Below are 14,222 nucleotides of genomic sequence, written 5' to 3'. Positions count from 1 at the left end.
AATGACAAACTATTCAAACAAGGTTTAAATTTGGCTAGAATGACATGGATTTTGCATTAATATACATGAGCATATGTCAACCTATTCGAAATAATTATGTTTAGAATGTACGTAAACTTTATCCCTTTTTAATAGTTGCTTGAAGAGCCTTGCCATAGTAAACTGGTCGTTAAATGCGAAGATGGATTGGAGTTTATCCTGTGTGCAAACGGAATGGTAGAAATACACTAGACAAGTCTCACGGAACTAGGTGAAAGATATATTTTTCACATGACACCCGATTGTAACTCAATCCAAAAGTTAGGTTAAGACTTAAAAAACATCCCATGATTCAATTTTCTTGTCTTTGCTTGAATCATATGTACGGCTGCACACACTCTGGTTTAAATCGAAAAAAATTGATCAAAACAAACTTTTTTAATTTAGATTTTTGATTTTGAACAAATTAAATTCGATTTAATCGAAAAATCGAATTTAACGACACTAATGGCTAGTCTAGGCCAAGCCCAATATCAATATGGCCCAATTGAGGGGAATTGGAGTGACCCAAATCTAAAGACAAAAATTGTAAGTTAGTGATTGAAATTTGAAAATGTGTTAATCAGTATTTTATTAATCATATCAAATTTGTGTTAGTTTAATTAGAGGTTAGTAAAAAATTAAATAATTATATCGAAATATATAAATCGAATCGAATTGACCAAAGGCTAATGGAAAGACCAATTTTCTAGTGAATTGAGTAAAATATTGAACCTTATTGCCACTTGTCTCCTCCTTCACATCAATCCTGAAAAATTCAAGAAAAGGGAAAAAAGCCCCAAATCACAAAAACAGAGACTAGTTTTTCTCATCATCTCTTTGGTTTCTTCATCATCATCTTCAATGTCTGGTTATCCACACACCCTTAATCTCTGGGGAGTACTTTCCCAATCAAAGCGGATAATCAATGCTCACTCACGCCATTTCTTAGCCCTTTCAGTTTCCTTCCTTTTGCCTCTCTCTTTTTCTCTCATCATCTATCCTACTCTTCAAACCGCTCTCTTTCACTCCGATTCCAACCTTTTTAACCGACACCCATCTCACCTTTCCTTCTCCTTCTTCACCTCCACTGACCCATATGACCCGATTCGGAATCTGACCCAACCGGATTCCCAGTCCCTTCTTCTTCTCCTTGTGTACACCCTTTTAGCTTCTGTTCTGTCTCTTTTGGCGTTGGCTACAATCAGCTACAGTACTTTCCATGGATTTTATGGAAGACCCGTCAAGCTTGTTTCGTCTATGAAGTCGGTTTTGTACTCTTTCTTGCCTCTAATTGCCACCCTTATCGTTTCGCGTGTCATTTATGCTTTGATTGTTTTACTGTTTGGGCTATTGGCGGTGATTGTGGTGCAGGGTGTGCAGTTTCTTGGGTTTGAAGTGGGTTACGATTCGAATTACTTAATGGGTTTGGGTGTTTTTGTAGGTGTACTTGTTGTATTGGTTGTTATGTGGTTGCAGGTTAATTGGTCATTAGCTTATGTGATTGTAGTTGTGGAATCGAAATGGGGTTACCAAGCATTGCGAAGAAGTGCTTATTTGGTGAAGGGGATGAGATGGGTGGCGTTGTCAGTGTTGCTATTTTTCGGGGTTCTGATTGGATTGTTAGTGGGTGGTTGTTCAAGTTTTCTGGTGAGTGTAGGAGCTGCTAGTGGTGGGTGGACAAGCTTTGGGGTGATATTGCAGATGGTGGTGAGTTCGGGCTTCGCTACTCTCCTGATGCTTCAGAACATTGCAGCGAGTGTCGTGTTGTATATGTATTGCAAGGCGTTGCACGGGGAGCTAGCATTGGATATCGCAGAGGAGTTTGCTCGCGAGTATGTCTACTTGCCTTTTGACAATGAGAAGGTTCCTCATGTTGTATGTGTTGTTCAAAGTTGAAACAGTCTTAAGGTCAGTGGGTTCAAGACGCAGTCTTTACTTTGTATTTTGTAGAAATTATGGTTTTAATCATGTATCGAGTTCCATAGTAGTTAAGAAATCATGTGAAGATGCTTTACAATATGTAATAAGTTTGTTGAAGCAGGTTGCAATTGGATCTCTTTTCTAGCTTCTACATATTGTGTAGGTACTGTAAAAACTACTTGTATCATTTCCTCAATTAAATGTTAGTTTGATTACTATATCCAAATGGCTCGCTTTCAGTTAATGCTCCATACGTACTCTTATAATTGGGTTGGTATCTTTATTACCTCGAAAAAGCATAGCATGTTTCTTCCATGCTGGAAGATCTATGATGTATTTGTTATGTTTGAACATTGAAAGTTCTCTCCTTGTAAGAAAGTTCTCCCCTTGCACTGCATTTTTCGTTTGGTTAGCTGGTTCCGTTCAGATACTAGATATCATTTTTCACTTGCTAATTGGTAAATGAGCTAACTTAAGCTGGGGATTGGTATTGGCACTTCTATAAGTTAGTTGCTTCTCTGAGATATTGGCATACTTGCGATTTTGAATTTGTCTACAGAACAGTAGGGTGAAAGTACGGTAAGGAGTCTTGTTCTCTGAGGTGCATCACAAATGCAAGTTGAGAAACTATGTTCATCATGCTCTTAGTGTTGTTGCATTTTACGATTTTCCTATCTGTTTGTTGATTGGAACGTAGAGTGATCTCGAGTGTTGTACTCATCTTGAGTTGCATTTTTGAATGTCTTGAGTTTCCACTTCAGCTGTCTGTGGATTTTGGTATCAGAGAGCAATCATCTTCATTTGCAAATAGTTCTTTGGCATCATGTCGAGGTGAGTTTCTTAGAACTATCGATTGTCATCTCTCGTAGAAGGAAACCCTCCTACTGTATGCTTTCGAGTCTCGGTTAGTCACAGAGATGGTATATTTTCCAGAACTGGATAGCAAAATCATGAAGAAATCCAGTTCTACTTCATCCTTGTATTATACTGTCAACTACCTGATTGCTATTGTACAAACTTTTCATACTCAAGAGTATGTTTTGACATCTCTAAGAAAGTGAAAACACTTGTATCTGGTGATTTTTTTCTTGGGATTTGGAATATCAAACGATCTTGGTAAGGAGCGCTTCCCTCTGAATGGACAATTTGAGTTTTTGAAATCGTGTTTAGACATTCATTTTACTCGAAAAATATTTGAAGTTTTGTAAGTAAAAGTCTCAGAAACTGATAGACCAATTTTTGAGAACTTGAAAATATTTGAATAACAGGATCTTGAAAATCAGGCCAAATTTCAAAGATAAACAAATATTTGAAGATAAATTTTCGGTAGGACAACTCCACATAAATTCAAATTGACTCTTTTATCCATTATACAGCCAATTAAATCAAGATGTTAATAAATACTACTTTCTTCGCCTCAAATAAATGTCATACTTTACTTTTCGGGAATTAATTTAATTAATTTTAAGATTTTGATATTTAAAATATAATGTTTAAAAAAAATATGCGAAATATTACTACTTCTTTTATATTACTACAATTAAGAAATATACCTTTAAATGTTTTATTAAAATTTATATGGTTTAACAGATTTTTGTGAAATCTCCAATTCGAGTTTTGCATATGAAAATATTTTCATAAAGAGTGTTTTCCTCATAATGAAATATAACACAATATAGATTCAGATTAATCGAGCTTCAATATGAATTCATGTTATGATATGTTTGTCCAAATAAGCAGAAGTACACTCTTATGGGAAGAAAAGTTAGTATTTTTGAGTAGTAACATATTTCAGAAGCTAAAATTAGTGTGTGTGTTTTTAAAAAAAATCCTAATATTGACAAAAAGTTCTTTTAAAAATGGTTCTGCAAAAAAAAATAACTTTTTTAAAAAAGTTTAGCCACTAAAGATATTATTCTTATTAAAAACAAACTCTCAATAAAGAAAATCGAATTAAAGAAGGCTAAAATATAGTTTTCAACCAACCAAATTTAAACCACAAAAGACTTTATTAAACACTCACACTTTTTGTTTTTATAGAGTCAAACAATTTAAAATGAATTTTGTATATTTATAAATAAGTTTAAATATATGTGAAAAATTAATGATTAAATAAATTGAGACCAAAGAATATAATTTAACATAGTGTAGTGCTATTACAAATCTAACTCTTAAATTAAGATTCTATTATGTCATTTCTTTTATGCTTCTATTTTCATCCAACTTTTAGAGTGAATTGACCAAAGCAGCAGAGCATTCACCAAAAATGGAGCACAAGAAAACAACTAAGCGTCTCCGTTGTATCGTTAAACTCGGTGAACTATCCTTTTCCACTTTATTTGTCTACATTTGATTTGATTTGATTTGATATCTGTGTATTTGATTGACTCAAATAATCCTCAAATTGAGCATCTGTTTGGTACTTTATGAATAGAAAATGTTGTGCTACGATTCAATTGGCACTAATTTTGTGAATTGAACAGGGTTATAGTCAAACTAGATGAATCCATTGACTTGAACAGAGGATATGTGTAGATGAGCTCAACTAGTTTAGGATCGATGCGTAGTTGATTGATTGATTGATTTTACATACAATAACAACATGTCTAGTGTAGTCTTAGCGGGGTCTGAGGAGGGTAGAGTATGCGCAGACCTTACTTTAACTGAGATAAGATAGACGGTTTCTGATAGAACCTTGGCTAATGGAAGTACAAATGATACTAGAAAATAACAAAAACAATAGATTGTAGCGGAAATGCTAATTGATTGATTTTACCTACAACAACAATATATCGAGAGGGGTAGAGTATGTGCAGACCTTACTTCTACCTCATTGAGGTAGAGAGGTTGTTTCTAATAGACCATCGGCTCAAAGACATAATCAGTTTAGAAAAAGACGTAATGGAAGTACAAGGGACAATAGAAAATACTTAAACAAAAACAAAATATAGTAGCATAACATGTTAGTTGATTAATTGATTGACTTTACCTATAGGAGAAACTAGAAATAAAAACAATGTTGGTTAATGCTTTCTTTTGAGTTTGTATTTAACTATTTTAGGTTACTCTTAACACTGTATAAAGTGCATGTCTCTTCTTCTTTTTTATTTTACTTTGGAGATTTTGGATGCATTATTTGTTTACTTTTTAGTTCAGGAGGTGCAGCCATCACGTGTAAAAATAAATTGGAGACTATAGATGAGGAGAATCTTAAGGAAGTTTCGTCCCAGATTCGTCAAGCATTTGTTCCGGACTCTACTTCTGCAAATGTTCTTGGAATGGATTGGAGTAAAAGGCTGGGACAGTCTGAAGCTCCAAGTTTCGTTAATGATTTCAGTGATCAACCAGTTGTGGATTCAGAAAGTTTTATTGTTGTTCATGGAGCAGGTTGATACTATTTGAGTGTGTTTAGTCAGTAGCAGGATTTGTTAGGTTCAGTAGCCACAGCAAATTTCTTTGAATTATGAAATGAATAAACATAAGTCGACCCAATTTTGGTGCTATAGAAGGACAATTTGGATTTTAGTTTTGAGTAAAACATTTGTCATCATTGACTTCAGGTTCCTTTGGACACTTTCAAGCTAGCAAGTCAGGGGTTCATAAGGGTGGACTAAGCCGGCCTCTTGTCAAGGCAGGTTTTGTTGCCACAAGAATTTCAGTAAGCGCCAGACCTCACCTTTCCGTTTTCCACTTGTAACTTAGGACTAGCAGTGCTGTTGCTGAAACCAGTTAAATAGTTACCTCCACCCGTTTCTTTTTCATTCCTACGTTTCATGGCCTTATCATTTCGGGCTCAAATATTACATGAAATAATTCATGCATGCATCTTTGTTCTCCTCTTGTTTTGGACACATCTCCAGGATATTATGCAGGCTAAAATTCCATGCTCCTGAGAGATGTGTATTAGACTGTTCAGGGAATGACGGGTTTGGTGTTTACTGCACAAAATTAAGTGTTATGACCTAATTATTTGCTAGACTTCTTCGTCTATGCGATGATCCCCCTCTATGTTTCCTTCGACTCTCAGGTGCTATGTGACGGAATTTACATTTTTCTTTATTGCAGGTCACATCCCTCAATCTTGAAATCGTGAGAGCCCTAGCAAGAGGTACTTATAACAATTTCATTTCCATGCAACGAGCCTTTTAAGGCTGTCTATAAATATATCTTATTATGATTAAATATACCTGGTACCATAATACACAACATTTTCACATCTTCGTTCCATTGGGTCTCACTGTGGGCAGGGTTGGGAATTGATATGGATTTGGATTTTAAGTCCTGAGCATCTCTCTAATAGCCCAACTGCTTTATTGCATGACAAGAAATAGGATTTGAATAGACATTGTGAAGGCCATAGACAATTATTATATCAGATTGGAGGGGCTATATTGCTCTGCGGAAGATGTTACGAGGGCCTAAATCGTTTTGGTATCCTCTTTTAAGTTCCCACGTCACTCTTTAAGAAGCTAACATCCTCATTAATCAACACAAATTGTTGATATCCATAGTACTTGATGGCTGTCCATCCAGTCATTCTGCAAACAATTGACAGCTCTTCACGTACAAGGCTTGTTAATGATTCATTATAGACGCATATTTTCACCTTAAGGGGCGTACTTGCGTACAAATCTATGTCTCTCTCTTATCAGTGGATTCCTAAGAAATGGTTTTTGTTGTTGCAGAGGGTATTCCTTCCATCGGAATGTCTCCATTCTCATGTGGTTGGTCAACATGTCAAAGAAATGTTAGAAGCCGAAATGAAGATCATTTTCATTAAATGGATATATTTCTATATTTTAAGCTCTTTCGAGAGAAAACAAAATTGTTCCTTGCTTGAAATTTGGCAACTTGTGCTTCTGCAGATGACGGAGGCTGACATTTCCATGGTCATTAAAGCTATTGATGCTGGTTTTATACCTGTAAGTTTGAACTCTTCGGATCTTAGCCCAAAACTCTCGTACTTTTTCACACATATAAATATCTCTGTGGCAACACAATTATATATCAGTTTAGTTTTTCATTGACACTCTCTTTCAGACCATATTCTTACCTTTCCCCTGATATCTTCCTCCATTTTCTGAGGCAAGAATATAATCAATAATGTGCATTATGTAGGTAGGTTTGTCATGATGTTTAGGCTTTTCATGTCAAGGAGGTGCTAACTGTTAGCACTATAGGATGTGTATTTATAAGCTTAATGTTCAAATATTTAGAGGAATATTATAGTAGTGCAAATTCCCATGATTATATGCTTTTTGACATAGACACCAAAGGGTCAAAAATCCAATAGAAGAACTTGGCGAACAGGAAAAAGTTCTGCTACTCAAAGCACTTTCTAGTTTATTATTTTCAAAGATACTTTGGGAGAGTGTTGTTGGTAAACATGTTAATAACTATATGTGTGTAAGTTTAACTTGGCTTTAAACCAAAGACCACACTTAACAATCAGATACTTTTGTAAGCAAGGCATAACCTGAGTAGGTCTTAGCTATGTTCCTTGGACTGCCCAAAAATGTTGCCATACTCCTGTCAGATCTTCCAAACTGCACTACTTTTGGAGCATTGCGCGATATTTTTGAAGAGTCCGAGCAACATAGGGTCTTAATTCGTACAATTGCAAACTAGGGATTATTATATGAAAGGAACTGCTAGTTAAGTTTATCTATGCAATCTGAGATTTTTTCACTTGAATTAATGTCATGTTCATTATAAACAATGTTAATCTGTATGAAATAATTAAGCTTTGTTTGCAAATAAGAAAAGATGATCTTCTGCTAATGTAGCTTTAGCTTAGTTTTCCACTCTTCCTTGATCGAACACTTCTGAATCTTTTTCTTCATTGCAACGAAACACTTCTGGTAAATTGTTCTTTCATAAAGCTTTTCTTCACTATATTTTCATATATCAAGTCCTTGAAATAAAATATCGCTTTCTAATTCGGTCAATTTGTTATTGCAATTGCTTGGATTTTATAGTTTTGTGACATAGAGAATGTTGTAACACAAGTTCGTTTGCATTCCAGGTCCTGCATGGAGATGCAGTTCTGGATACATTACAGGTGTGTTTTTCAAGTATAATTGAACATTAACATGGTGATCACTGTTCATGTAATTAATCCTTTCACTTGTTCAGGAGTGCACTATTCTGAGTGGAGACGTGATAATACGTCATTTAGCAGCTGAACTAAAGCCAGAGTTTGTTGTTTTTCTTGTATCCAACACATCGATAGGTAGAGCATGCATTTTGATACTGTTCATGCTCGAAATTTGCAAACAAGAATATCTTCAGTAAATACAATTTCAAATTACATACTCCAAAATATCTCTGTGAAGACATCATTCCAGTGTAGTATGTGAAGGTCCGTTTACATTGTTTTCAGAAACATTGCCTTAAAACCTGCAATGTATTTGCATATTGGAAAAAATACACTACAGTTCAGATTCTATTTCTAGGCCCATCTCAGTGCAACATATTTGCATCTAGGTGCTTTCAAGTCGTGCATAAAATGAATACAGAACCCCCTAACTTGGCCCTGACACATAAACTGTTACTGATCATATCATCTTTGAACAACATGAGATTTTGTTCTACAAATGTTATCCTATACATCTTGAGCGAAGACGGATGTTCTTGGTGTATATGATCGTCCACCAGTAGAACCTGGCGCTGTACTTATCCGGGAAATAGGTAAATGCTCAATTTTAGCCCTAGAGTTGGTTTTATTGTTTCGAATATGTTATTTTTTCCATAAAGAACCTATGATAAGCTAGATGCATCATATTTAGATGATGCTTACTTGTTGCAGCTGTACGTGAAGATGGAAGCTGGTCAGTAGTGAAACCTATATTAGAAGATACAAGCAAGCCCGGTAAGTATATTACAACTTAACCTGCATTGAACTATCGGAGAGACAATTCATTTACTTGATATTCCTGAATCTTTTGTCCACAGTTGAATTCACAGTAGCTGCACATGACACAACTGGTGGGATGGTAACAAAAATAACAGAAGCCGCCATGATTGCCAAGCTTGGGATTGATGTCTACATAACTAAGGTAATATGTTTTCATGGGAGCTTAGGATGAGAAACAAATATAACTCATCCCAACTAGTTCATTATTTGTTTGAATTGATGCAGGCAGGAACAGACCATTCAGTGAAAGCCCTTAGTGGATTCTTGAAGGGTGGCATACCTGATGACTGGCTCGGAACAGCCATCCGTTACATGAGCTGAGCTAGATCATAGGTTGCTCGTGCTGAATACGAGGGTTTAAATCATTTGAAAAAGACACATTCCACTAACAGCAAGTTTTCGTTTTATGACGTGCAGTCCCCTCCCTTGTGGTCTCTCTATTCATCCTTTTTCCTGTTCATTTCTCAGATTTTCTGAACTGTACTATTAATTTGTTGATTAATAGTAGTTGTTTTGATTTAAGGAAGCGAAATTTTGACTTGATTAATTGTGTTGTAATGTCATATTGATCGAATTGACACTTCTATTAATGCATCTCATGTGTTGCCTGATGGAAACCATCATATTTCTTTTGTAACGTCTAGTTATGCTTTGCGATAATTATGGAAAAATTATTTCATTTGATGTATGAAAAATAGCACACTGCACAATTTTTATTTTAGAGCGTATAACTACAGCAAAGATGTATCAAACAGAATACTATTAATACAGAAAGTTAATGAATTATTACTTCTAATATACTCTAGCAAATGACCCACTAAACTCATCGAACAAGGAGATTTGAAAACGTTCAAAGTAATCAGATAAATTCCAACAAATATTAGAACAACAATCTAACTCAAGAACACGAAGTAGAAGTAGATGTTCTTGAACAAGCTGGTACCGTCATGTCCCTTCTCTCCGTTTACTTAGGACCAATATCCTTCAGTGCATTAATCTGTTCCTCTCCCATGGCAGACATGACAGACACAACAAGGTCTTTGCCCTCCGCGAATCCATCCTTGATCTGCACATTTAGCAAATTAGAACTAGTCAACAAACCGGCAGGATTTTCTAAAAACAGAACTCCAAAAAACTCTCACTATATGCACCAAGAAAGTGCCCCTTCTACTAAGTGGGACAACGACAATAGGTAGAGAAGTTGGTTCCAATAAAACCTCGGTTCAAGTAAAAACATTACAAAGCAGTTCAAAAACGAAAACATGAATGCAGAAGGCAAGGCAACTTTTACCAAACCAACACGGGTTGTGGTGAAGTGGTAAGTACTCCTTCAACCTTAACCAGAAGTCTCGTGTTCGAGTGGGGGGTACGAAATCATCTTTGTTAGGAAGCACTTTACACACACACACACAAACGTGGGACTTTCCAAGCACAAACCCGGATTCAGTTGGACATCAATGCAAGTACCGAACACCGGATGGGAAACCAAAAAGATATTACTAAAAGGGAATCAAAATGAATTACGATCTTCTCGTGAACCCACTTAAGCTTCTAAGGGAGTTTGATGCAAAACTGCAATGACTGAAAATATTTACACCAGACTCGAAATATTTACTTTAGACTTTCAAATTATAACTTGAAAAAAGTGGTGAAAAGGTGGATGAGCTAGATCTGCTTACTGACCAGTGAGAGAAGATTCTCATCTGTTGGGAGCCTCAGGTCATCCTTAGTATTACCATTGTCAGTGAGGAGACTCACCTATATATCATTAATATAAACAATAATACACAGATCAGACACTTCCATTAAAAATAACAAAGAAAAACCTGACTAGGAATAGAGATATACAAATCCATCCTCAGAGATGTCAATAAGCTGGTAATCTGTACGATTAACATGGGGGACCTGCAACGGACAGAATCATCATATATGAGACCGATAATGCAAGAAAAAGAACATTGTGAAATGGACGAGAAGACCTTGAGGAGCACATACATCACAATTGTGTGAAGAGGGAACAATATCCTCAAGTTTCTTGCCAGTGAAAATGTCAATTGCTACAAAGTGACATTTGGCGTGTCCATGCTTGCCAGTCTTGGAAGTGGAGACTTCCACAACCTGTAAACAGAAATGTCTAAATTAGCAAAAACTGGAAGTACTGAAGGAAAAAATGAGGAAGAAAGGCCGAACTAAAATCTGCATTGAAAGCTAGACGATCAATGAAGAGCTGAAAATCTTTTGAATCCAACCACAAAGGTAAACAACTAAGAACTTTTTGAATCCAACCAAACTAGTTGAAGGCAAAATATATTCACGTGAGAGAATTTCACTTCCATCATCCGAAAAAGAGTATATTTAGGCCATTGGGCCATTTGTGTAAGGTAGAGGGGTATACGTGAGCTGTGAGCTGCGAGCCGTGAGGGGTTATCAACACCAAATCGCAAAGTTGAGGGGTATATCCTCCTTTTCCCTTTTTCTTTTGATTCAATATATCCCTCTTCGCAAAGTTGAGGGGTATACACTCCTTTTCCCTTTTTCTTTTGATTTAATATATCCCTCTTCGCGTAATCTCGTCTCATATCAAGTACAATAGTCTGTTAATCAATATTATAAAGTACAATAGTTTGTCATTTTTAACACTATAAAACACTTCAATACTTTCGAAATGTTAATACGTTTTTCAATAAAATTTAGACATTTTACTATTTTACAATAACAAAAAGTTATCTAGTTTTAACACATATTGCAAGTAGCTGGATTTAGTCATTGCCGCCACAATAACTTCAAAAACAAAGTTTTTTTTTATTATGGCTAAAGTGTACGATCCAGCTTTCCACTGATAATTAACTACTTCACAGTTTGCAGATAAACTACACAAAATCCAATACCAGATCCATGAACTTAACAATAAACTTACTAAATACTGAACCTCAGTTATCATCATATATTAATTTGAACTTCGCTTCAAATCCTGAATCCGCCTCTACTGTACAAAAAACCAAAATTACTAACAAAAAATGTAGAATTAGATGCAAAAATAAAACCTTGCAAGGACGAGCTTTGATTACAATGTAACCGTTCTTCCGAATAGTACCAGCTTGTTGAGGGTAAGTTTTGGAAGCTCCGGCATCTGCTTTTGATTCAAATTGGTGCTCTTCGTCAGACATTTTCACTAACAATTGAAGCTTCTCAACACCTCCGCCTCCGCCTAAAGCCCCCTTTTATATTTTTAGGGTTTTCTTAACTTCTCCTTCTGCGTTTAAACTTTCTTTTTCATGAATACTGAAAATTTTTATACAAATCTTTTATTCTTTCTCAAATTATTAAAAATAAATAAATTTTGTGAAATTCGAATATATTCCATAGTTGTGTATCAATCTCCATACACTATGTTTTGATTTGGGATATATCGATCAATATTTCGATATCTTGTTTATATTCGTAAAGTGGTATATCTGAAAATATAGAAAAAAGTTCATTGTTAAAAAAAGACAATTCAAATATTTAAAATTTATTGTTTGAAAAAAAATCATATATATTGAGTGTTATAATCCAATCATAATTTTACACGACAAAGAAGTATTCGATTTATTTGATATGAGTGCTAGGAATCATGTTGTAAAAATAGATTATAATCTATCAGGATTATATGAGTATTCTTTGAGTTAAATATAATTTAAGATTTCATGTGTTATCAAAGGATAATATATCGTAATTCATATACTAAAATACTTGAGATAATTATTTTTTGATGTTTGGACAAATTATTTGTATATGAATTTGGTTTTAGAGTTGAGTACTACACTGTGGTAGTCTAGATCCCAATTATTATATTAAAACATGGGGTAATCATTTCATATAATTCATAAATAATTTTGAATATTTTTTTCAAAGTTTAATTAGTGATTAAAAAAAAAGAATAATAACGGAATTAAATTATGAAAAAAAATAGTATAACATATTAAGTACTTTTATGTTTTGTTTTGTTTACATAAATGTCAACCACTTTAGCTCACACTACTTGCATCTAGTTCTAATAATTAGAAAATTTATAATTCAAACTAACTAATCGTACTTGTTGTCATTTAAAGTTAAGCCAGAGCTTGTATTTAAATCCAATCGACCAATTAAAATTTATAATGGTGAAAAATGATATAATTTTTCAAAATATTGTATTATTATAACAATAAAATAATTGATAAATTAAATGTGTTGTTTATATAATTATCTATCAAATTTAAAACTTCAATAAATAATATCTCTTAATAATTAGTATCATTATTTTTGTGAGATAATTATCAATTGGTATCAATTGATGTAACAAAATTATTAAGACCGACTTATATTTTATTTTTACCTAAGTTTGACCCAATTTTTATATAAATTAAAACTTACTTTTCATCTATTAGCCCAACAATTCAAAAATATTGATCTCTTCCTATTCATTCTCGATATTTTTTCATGGCGTTAATCAGAAATAAAAGAGATATAATTGTGAAAGTAAAAAGAAAAAAAGTAAATACGTTCCGAAAGTTTTTTTAATTTTTGTGTTATGTTCAAAGTTTACCATAGAGAAAAAAACTTTTGGAGTCGATATTTTTTAAATGATAAGTACATATTTAGGAAAGTAAGCATGAAAAAAGACTTTTCTTAAAATTCATATCAAATTAAAATTAAAATAATCGTCCAACAAAAATATATACTAGTGCAATCACATAAATATATTTTGTAAAAGAATATGTATATGCATTCTTTATTTCTATCTTGCTATCAAACTTGTTCAATCTTATAATATATAGATTTGTATGATTTCTCGTTTAATTTTTTATTTAATGTCTGAAGTTCGTATTAGAGCTCCGATAGCATATTAGTGTTTGTGTTTCTACCAGTACCACGTTGGTACATGACATTTTCTTATTATACATTGCTTTCATGACAGTACCCCACAATATAATTAAACTTACTATACTATATATACTTTCAATGTCAGAGTATCAACCAATCAGACACAAATCAGAATTCATAAAGCATCAAATCTTACCTTCCCAAAACTTGAAGGGCTTTTTAGCAAAATACTTTATTAGCCCTACCTAAAAAAAATACAAAATCATCGACAAAAGTTGCGGTGAAATGATAGTTACTCTTTCATTCTAAATTAAAAGATTTCAGGTTTGAATCTGCTTAGATATGAAGTTTTCTTTGTTAAGGAGCACACTGCACCCTTAATGTGGAATTTTCGAGCGTTAATTCAACTTCGATGAATCTGAATTTAATCGAATTCTAATGTGAATGCATAACACAAAACGAAAAAAAAAAGGAAAACAAAAAATGTAACTTCCGTTTTATTCACTTTTACTCATCTTTC

The 14,222-nt window shown here is 34.0% G+C and overlaps 3 protein-coding genes across 6 annotated transcripts; 2 read left to right on the top strand and 1 right to left on the bottom strand.

The window, feature by feature from the left end:
- The first annotated feature begins 675 nt into the window (after positions 1–675).
- On the top strand, positions 676–2,167 carry LOC101267399 (uncharacterized). Its single transcript, XM_010321152.3, has one exon. It carries the CDS (start codon positions 883–885, stop codon positions 1,915–1,917), a length of 1,035 nt encoding a protein of 344 aa, XP_010319454.1. The 5' UTR covers positions 676–882; the 3' UTR covers positions 1,918–2,167.
- A 540-nt stretch (positions 2,168–2,707) lies between these two features.
- On the top strand, positions 2,708–9,474 carry LOC101250107 (isopentenyl phosphate kinase). 4 transcript variants are annotated; one of them, XM_010321153.4, is made up of 13 exons: positions 2,708–2,772; positions 4,172–4,256; positions 5,098–5,328; positions 5,502–5,599; positions 6,007–6,049; positions 6,627–6,688; positions 6,807–6,863; positions 7,967–8,002; positions 8,077–8,154; positions 8,565–8,631; positions 8,750–8,812; positions 8,896–8,999; positions 9,083–9,474. In XM_010321153.4, exons 2-13 carry the CDS (start codon positions 4,208–4,210, stop codon positions 9,176–9,178), a joined length of 984 nt encoding a protein of 327 aa, XP_010319455.1. In that variant the 5' UTR covers positions 2,708–2,772; positions 4,172–4,207; the 3' UTR covers positions 9,179–9,474. The 4 variants fall into 4 exon arrangements, with proteins under 4 accessions (XP_010319455.1, XP_010319456.1, XP_019068774.1 ...); XM_069296401.1 differs by lacking the exon at positions 2,708–2,772 and having other exon boundaries at positions 4,145–4,256; positions 5,093–5,328; XM_010321154.4 differs by lacking the exons at positions 2,708–2,772; positions 5,502–5,599 and having other exon boundaries at positions 4,086–4,256.
- Positions 9,475–9,543: 69 nt separating this feature from the next.
- LOC101250392 (eukaryotic translation initiation factor 5A-3) lies at positions 9,544–12,258 on the bottom strand. Its single transcript, XM_004237002.5, has 5 exons — positions 11,902–12,258; positions 10,853–10,975; positions 10,706–10,762; positions 10,541–10,615; positions 9,544–9,923 (listed from the first exon to the last, which is right to left on the bottom strand). Exons 1-5 carry the CDS (start codon positions 12,022–12,024, stop codon positions 9,822–9,824), a joined length of 480 nt encoding a protein of 159 aa, XP_004237050.1. The 5' UTR covers positions 12,025–12,258; the 3' UTR covers positions 9,544–9,821.
- Positions 12,259–14,222: the final 1,964 nt, after the last annotated feature.

Source organism: Solanum lycopersicum, chromosome 4 (genome assembly GCF_036512215.1).
Source record: "Solanum lycopersicum chromosome 4, SLM_r2.1".
In the NCBI taxonomy this organism is placed as follows: Eukaryota; Viridiplantae; Streptophyta; class Magnoliopsida; order Solanales; family Solanaceae; genus Solanum; species Solanum lycopersicum.
The sequence above is the reverse complement of the archived record's forward strand: the minus strand, read 5'-3'. Positions and strand labels throughout refer to the sequence as shown.